Here is an 8,412-nt window from a genome sequence, read left to right as displayed (position 1 = left end):
CGGGGCGTCATTTTATATGTCATAGTAACTATTCCGTTTGTCAAAACTAGGATACGTCAATTATTTTGAAAAACCCTTCACGAAAAAGCCTATCACGTCCGGAGTTCTATGGATTTTAGGTGAAATGAGGTGGGAAACGACCTCGACATGGCATAGTTTGTCGAAACGAGGTAATATTTGGCACGTGTGTGTGCCCTAGGATGGGAAGCAAAACCCCGGGTGCGGAATTCTAATCCGACCCATGGGCGACCATCTTTTCATTTTTATCGTGCCCAAATGGTTTTTATTTGTGAAGCAGCTATATGGGGCGTATTTTAGTATGACGTGAAACCTCCGTGCGATGATAGTAGACCACCTACGCACCACCTATCACATGGCATGTGCACGCATTAGCTTTCTGAGAAACCATGCGGCTTCCGGCGGTGTCCCGCCGAATCCGCTGGAAGCTGACCGGATTTGAACTAGGGCTCAACTATCTGTCGCTCCAGAAATTGCAGAAAAAATGTTTTTAGTTCTAAGACACATCATTATATGTGCTAATTTTTCCCGTTTAGTTTGTTCGTGAATGAGTGCACCCGCACAACTGGTACGGCGATATCGCATGCCCCGGGGGGCCTGTTTTGGCCAGATGGCAATTTGAACGAAGCCAGAAAATCCCACGGAGCAGCGTGGTGTCATTTTACATATCATAGCAACTATTCCGTTTGTCAAAACTGGGATATAGTAATTATTTTGAAAAACCCTTCACGAAAAGGGCTATCACGTCCGGAGTTATATGGATTTTAGGTGAAATGAGGTGGGAAACGACCACGGCATGGCATAGTTTGCCGAAACGAGATCATATTTGGTACGTGTGTGGTATGTAGGATGGGAAGAAAGTCCCCAGGTGCGGATTTCTAATCCGAACCACGGGCGGCCATCTTTTCATTTTTAGCGTGCCCAAACTGTTTTTATTTGTGAAGCAGCTACATGGGGCGTATTTTAGTATGACGTGAAACCTCTGTGCGATGATAGTAGACCACCTACGCACCATCTATCACATGATATGTGCACGCGTTAGCTTTTTTGGAAACCATGTGGCTTCCGGCGGTGTCCCGCCGAATCCGCTGGAAACTGACCGGATTTGAACTAGGGCTCAACTATCCGTCGCTCCAGAAATTCCAGAAATTTTTTTTTTAGTTCTACGACGCATCATTATATGTGCTATTTTTTGCCCGTTTAGTTTGTTCACGAATGGGTGCACCCGCACACCCGGTACGACGATACCGCATGTCCCGGGGCCCTGTTTTGGCCAGATGGCAATTTGAAAGAAGTCAAAAAATCCCACGGAGCCGCGCGGCGTTATTTTATATGTCATAGTAACTATTCTGTTTGTCAAAACTAGGATCTGGAAATTATTTTGAAAAAACCCTTCGCGAAAAGGGCTATCACGTCCGAAGTTCTATGTATTTCAGGGGAAATGAGTTAGGAAACAGCCTCGGCAGGGCATGGTTTGCCAAAACGAGGTCATATTTGACACGTGTGTGAGCCCTAAGATGGTAAGCAATACCCCATACGTGGATTTCTAATCTAACCCACAGACGACCATGTTTTCATTTTTGGCGTGTGTGAAAGCCATGAAACCTCAAACATTATAGCTCATTTCTAAGAAGATTTGTATAGGTATTTGAAATATTCTATTTTTGATATTTTCTATGATAGATCTTGTTTTTCTGCAAAATTTGATATATTATACTTATTTTTCTCAATTAGAATGATTTAGTTATGCTTTTTGAAGACTGCCGTGGAGTAGAAAAAAGCTATGCCGACGGTATAGCCGTCGGCACAGGTCTGTAGTGAAAAAAAAAGAAAAAAATGTTGTGCCGACGGCTAGGCTGGTCCTGTGCCGACGGCCAGAACTGTGCCGACGGTGACCCTCGGCACCTCCAGCCTGTACCGACGGCCAATTTAACGCCGACGGTCATCCTTGTCGCCGCGTTCCGGAGGCTCCTGTGCCGACGGCCCCGACATTTGGCCGTCGGCACATCGCTTGGCCGTCGGCCTACATCAATTCTCCCGTAGTGTTTAGCTACGGGCACATATGTATGTATTGTTTTACATTACATGGACTTGAGTGTGACGTTGTTGCGAGAATTGACACACATCAAAATAGAATAAGCTGAATAATGAGCTACGTGCTATTCCTGAAGAGAAAACGAGACAGCAGACGTGCTAACGGTCGATGCAGACCTAACAAAGTGTTGACCAGCAGATAGTTACGTAGACATCAAGGCCAGCCCAGCAATTTCTGTGGTCAGATGCGCACTAGATAAGGAGTATTGGGTGCATTACAATTAATTAAATGCATGGCCCTTGTCGATTCTGTTCCATTTTGAGCCGAATCTTCCTAGCCGCTTGATGGCCGCGATTCCTGCTGCTCAGAGAAGAATCTTTAATTGGGAATCAATGTGGGTGATACAGGCCTTGAGCTCCTGGTCCTGCTTGTTGTTCGGTTCAGAGCTGCTCTCCAGTGCGTGCCTGATGGCACCTTCATGTTGCCCTCTATGCTGGCTAAATTTTTAGTCCTCTATCATGGATGGGCAGACCAAGGACATGCTGCTGATGTACACAATCTTGGATTTGAGCGTCTTGTTGCAGGCCAGTTTTACCCTGCACACGAGGGATGGTTGCAATACTTGAGTTGCACCGTGCTCTTGTTTTTCTGCTCAGACTATCATTGCAAGCTATGTGCGTCAGCGATTATACCGATATGCTGGAGGTCATCCGGTGTTGCTGGAAGCTACATTCAGATGTTGGCAGGCAGTGAGGTTGGATTGCCGATCCATTCCCATTTTGTGTTGACGCTGGAGCTCCTTCTAATATTTGGTCGATGGCGTCCTCATGCTCTTTGGCGGGTGACTTTGAAGCCTTCACTGATTCCGCCTAGCCGTTTCACACGACACCTATTGCAAGCTGGTGTTCAAGCTGTCTATGCTATCTTCTTGCCGCTCGGGTTGATTCGCCTGGGACGGGTGAGAGCGTCTCGGATGTCGGTCCTCAGATTCAGCGGGGAAGATCCTCATGTATTGAGCTCGGTGTTGCGCCATTTAAATCTACAGCTCAATCATCAACCTCAGATGCATCTGCCAACGCGATTGCCGGTTGAGCCGCTGGCTCTACGGTTGGTGAGATGGAAAGAGGCCCTTGAAGAATGCGACTGCAGGTTATTTGTGTCCGAGTTCTCGCCGGACCTCCTGGCAGGCTCCAGTTGTTTTCTTCTGCTTAGACAGTTTGGTAGTTCATTGGCTAATTTGCTTTGTGTGCGTTTAGGCAGTAGCCCTTTAGACAATGTTCCTGAGAGCATGAACCTTTGTGTGAGCTGGGTTGTAATTTCTCTGAAATGTTAATGACAGCTCGGGTCCCTTAGGACCCATCTTGTGTTCAAAAAAAAAAAAAAAAAGAATCTTCCTAGCCGCAGCGCGCGTCACGTACACATATATAGCAAAGTCAGTGACTTGGTACAAGGCAAGAGAGTTGAAAACGCGCATGCGCCTGGCCTGGGCCTATATAACTAGTTGTTCCCCATCGCCACAAACATAGAAAGAGAGAACTAAGGCTATCCAGCTAGAGTGGAAGCAAGAACCAAGTTAGTGAGGACCGTCATCTACCATGGGGTACGACCTGGCCATGAAGCAGGTGCTTGTAGCTGTCCTTGCTATAATCTCCATCCGGCGGCACTTGGTCGCCGCCGCTAGCGATGCGGTCCAGCCGAGTAGCAATGCCTCAAAGCAAGTACCGGCGATGTACGTGTTCGGGGACTCGACGCTAGACGTCGGGAACAACAACTACTTGGCGGGGGTAGACGTCCCTAGAGCAAACACGCCACTTCACGGCATCGACTATCCGGGATCCAAGCCGACCGGGCGGTTCAGCAACGGGTACAACATCGCAGACTCCATCGGTGCGTGCTCTTATCTACCCCTTCATTATTTGTCGCTGCAGATTTAGTACTACCACCATACCGGATTAATGGGCAATTACGCACTTCGAGAAATAAGTTTGACTACTAATTTGATCAGTAAAATATAAGAGATATATCACAAAAATTATATTATTGAAAACATTTTTTGAATACGAATCCAATGGTATAATTTTTGTGGCATATATCTTATATTGTGTTGATCAAATTTATAGTTAAATTTGTTTCTCAAAATACGTAATTGCCCATTAATCCGGTATGGACGTATTACAGTTAGAGTGTAATGACCGGCCCTCTCTTAGTTCGGACTTTTAGTTTAATTGGCAAGTGCATCAATCTTTCATGATATCAGACCGAAGAGGTTTCAAGTTCAAGACCCTGCTCGCACAGTATAAAGGAAAAAAAGAAAAAAATTCTGCGGTCTGCACCGAACCCACGCTAAGGACAAAAATAGCCTAGACATGAGAGGGTGTTAAATGTAAATATATTGTCTAGTCTCTTTCCACCAGTTCGGACTTTTAGTGCAATTGGCTAGTGCATAAATCTTTCGTGGTATCAGAGCCAAGAGGTTAGGTGCATACAACTTGAAACTAGAGGTTGAGGGTTCAATACCCAACAAAAGCAATGAAAAAATATTGTGGACTGCCCCTGTTTTCGCTGCGCGTCAAGATTCCAAAAAAAGGAGAATAGACACGAGCGGAAGTGTTAGAGTGTAATGACCGGCCCTCTCCCAGTCCAGGCTTTTGGTTTAATTGGCTAGTCACTACGGGAAAACAAGAAGTTGCCGTGCGGCACTTTGCACGGCAAAGGCCGCTATATGCACGGCAAAGGCCTTGCCGTGCGTGCACGCACGGCAAAGGCCTTGCCGTGCGTGCACGCACGGCAAAGGTTGCCCGGCAAAGAGAGCGCCGGCAAAGCCAACGTTGCCGTGCGCGTCGCCGATCTGCACGGCAAAGACCATTGCAGTGCGTCCTTGTCTCTGTCGTGCGTGTGATTCTTTGCCGTGCGGCATCGCTTTGCCGTGCGTCCTCACCTTTGCCGTGCGTCCTCAACATTGCCGTGCGGCACCTCCTTTGCCGTGCATGGCAACATTGCCGTGCGCGAACACTGTGCCGTGAAGCTGGCTTTGCCGTGCGGCAGCATGCCAGCCCGCACGGCAAAGGCCTTGCCAGCAGACCCTCCAGGAGCTCCCAGGAGCACAGGCTTGCGCCACGTGGCCCCTTTGCCGTGCGTGTGCACACGGCAAAGTGACCAAAAGTCCTTTGCCGTGTGCACACACACGGCAAAGGGGCCTGATTTTTTCATTTTTTTGCTGTTTTTCATTTATCCCTGCAGTTCAAATATTGCATTTCACAAATATAGCATATATATCAACATATGATCACCAAACACATCAACAACACCACAAATACGTCGAGCACACATAGTTCATGCATACAATCCGTTACATAGAGTTCATAGTCCATCCATACAAGTTACATAGAGTCCATAGTGCAATATCTAATACTACAATCCATTACAAGCATACAATCTGACAAAGTGCACGAAGACCATGCCATCAACCTTGTCCTCCTCCATTGCTTGTGCCCGCCTCATCGTCATTGCCTTGTGACACATAATCTACAAGGTTTGATGGAATTGGCATTTGTCATTTGCATAATGATCACTTGAACAAGCACAAGTAGCGGGTTGGGCACAAGTGTAGGAGGACTCACCGTGGTTCATGCTCCGGATGATGTTCATGTTGTTCACGGTGATAGGTGTCCCCGGGGTCTGAGTGGGCGGTGGCGGCATCCACGGCATGGAGTAAGGTGGAGGAGCAGGAATACTCCCCGGTGGAGAAGACAGAGCCGTCTGGCTCATCAGCCAGCTCATCTGTGCCTGATGCTGCTGCATCATCTGCTGCTGCTGTTGCATCTGCAGCATCATCTGTGCCTGCTGCTGCTGATACTCCAGAACCTGCCGCTCCAAGTTACGTGCGTGCTCCTGGGCCGCCTGCTCCTTTTCTGCCATCTCCGCCTACGATGTGTCCGCGATGTCATTAACATTTCAATGGAAAGCATGTGCATGTAAAGGAAAGGTAGAGACCCGAGGAAGAACATACCCGTAACCGCTCGACAGCTAGATCCGAAGCCCGTGGCCGGGGCTCTACCTCAGGCTGGCCGCTCTTACGACCACGACGGATCTGGCGGAGAGAGGGAACCTTCGCTGGATCGACGCACCCGTCACCAAACCATAGGCGGCCATGCTTCAAGCCTTCTCCCGCAAGCATGGTTTCTTTGCCGTGCGGCACGTAGGGACTTTGCCGTCTTCCAATCTTTGCCGTGAGGTTTCCTTGTACTTTGCCGTCATTTTGTTCTTTGCCGTGCGCCGCTTCTGTCTTTGCCGTGCTCGCCTTCATTGCCGTGCGCTGCTCTCAGATGTTGCCGTGTGGATTGTCGTTGCCGTGCGTGCTTCTTGCTGCGCACGGCAATGATTTCTTTGCCGTGCGGCAGCGCACGACATTGAAACGCTGCACGGCAGCGCCTGTTTTTCCCGTAGTGAGTGCAACAATCTTTCAACTACAACATTATACTAGAATCCGTGATGATCAATATGGGAAGTGTGACAAGTTATATTTATGACGGTGGTGTGTGTGTATAACTGTATCCATATCGGATAATCGTGCATGTTTGCAGCAAAGAAGCTGGGACTGAAGGAGAGCCCTCCAGCCTATCTGTCGCTCGCACAAGGAACCACCCCCCTGGTCGTCACTGCTCTCGCTGAAGGTGTGAGCTATGCTTCCGCAGGAGCCGGCATTCTGGACTCCACTGTAAGTCTTCGATCGACCCATCTCAACAACCGATCAGCTTCACGTGCATGTCGCTATTATCCATGATGTACCTGTTGTTGATGTAGGTATATAGGCCATATATATGCATGGAATAAATTAATCACCATTTTATGGACCCATGCAGCACGCGGGGGACAACATCCCGTTATCGAAGCAGGTGATGTACTTCGAGTCTACCAAGGCCAAGATGCAGGCGAAGGTGGGCAGCGCTGCGGTGCGCATCCTGCTCTCAAGATCATTCTTCCTCATCAGCGTCGGTAGCAACGACCTGTTCGTGTTCGCAGGTGCACCGACCGACGTTGTCGCGCTCTACTCCAGCCTCATCTCCGGCTACAACACCACTATCACGGTACATAGCTTGCCAATTATCAGCGCCGTAGTTTGTATATAAATCAATGATAATTAATATGGAAAGGAGGGAGCAAGTCCTAACAACGAGCAAACTATTCAACCACAGTTGATGGCTCTAACTCTGTGTTTGTCGCTCGTGTAGAGCTTGTACAACATGGGCGCGAGGAAGTTTGGGATCCTCAACGTGGGGCTGCTAGGCTGCGTGCCCACAGTGCGGGTGCTCAACTCTACCGGGGCGTGCAACGATGGCCTCAATCTGCTTGCGGCCGGCTTTGACGACGCGCTCAAGTCCCTCCTAGCCAGCCTCGCCGCCAAGCTGCCAGGCCTCGTCTACTCCCTCGCCGACTTCTACAGCCACACAGAAGTCACCTTCGCAAATCCACAGGCATCTGGTACATATTATACACCTTCTCAGAAGTAGACGAAGCAGCACTTGTTCTACTGTTACTAATTGATTGCGACGAATTTGTGTATATGCATGTGTGATGCAAAGGGTACGTAAACATAGACAGCGCGTGCTGCGGGAGTGGGAGGCTGGGGGCAGAAAGTGACTGCCTACCTAACTCGGCGCTATGCGGTGACCATGACAAGTTCGTCTTCTGGGACCGGGTGCATCCTTCGCAGAGGGCCGGAGAGCTCAGCGCAGCGGCATTCTACGATGGACCAGCCGAGTTTACAGCGCCCATCAACTTCAAGCAGCTGGCCCGGAAGATCTAGGCCATGAATCTGTCTACAATATACCCCTCACGGACTGGATCGATCCATAGTGTAACTTTGCAACTAGCGCTGCCCGCTAGGCTTTTTTTTTTCACATGTCGTGTTTGTCACAGTCTTAATGTCAAAAGTTTCAAGTGTTTATTTTATCTTATACTCTCCTTTCTTTCCCCCATTCATTACAAATAAACAATGTTCTAATCATGAATAAATTGTAAAGTTGTCTTCGGGCCCTTATTTATTACATGATTATATTTCTAATGATGTAGATTCATTTTTTTCAACATATCTTGGATGTAGTTGTGAAAACATGAGCCAAACTAACCCAAAAAAACATCCATTCTTTACAAACAAGATGAAAAATTAACAAAGCAATGACAATCCTCATACATTTTGCAAGATATATTTTGAGACATATTTACAAGTACATGTTCAAAATTATCATTGCCAAAATTCAAATAAATTATTTTCTGAACAATATTATGAATCATTGAAATAAGTTTTGTAGTGTAAAAAAGAGTTACAATGTACTTTCTCGACTTGTCAATCTTATCAT

At 47.8% G+C, this 8,412-nt stretch overlaps 1 protein-coding gene across 1 annotated transcript; it reads left to right on the top strand.

Moving 5' to 3' along the window:
- Positions 1–3,633: 3,633 nt before the first annotated feature.
- LOC127312684 (GDSL esterase/lipase At5g55050) lies at positions 3,634–8,117 on the top strand. Its single transcript, XM_051343220.2, has 5 exons — positions 3,634–3,940; positions 6,637–6,770; positions 6,916–7,140; positions 7,285–7,534; positions 7,636–8,117. The coding sequence occupies exons 1-5, from the start codon at positions 3,649–3,651 to the stop codon at positions 7,857–7,859; spliced, it is 1,125 nt and encodes a 374-aa protein (XP_051199180.1). The 5' UTR covers positions 3,634–3,648; the 3' UTR covers positions 7,860–8,117.
- Positions 8,118–8,412: the final 295 nt, after the last annotated feature.

The sequence above is a fragment of the Lolium perenne genome, chromosome 7 (assembly GCF_019359855.2).
Source record: "Lolium perenne isolate Kyuss_39 chromosome 7, Kyuss_2.0, whole genome shotgun sequence".
NCBI lineage: Eukaryota > Viridiplantae > Streptophyta > Magnoliopsida > Poales > Poaceae > Lolium > Lolium perenne.
This window is presented reverse-complemented; position numbering and strand designations above follow the sequence as displayed.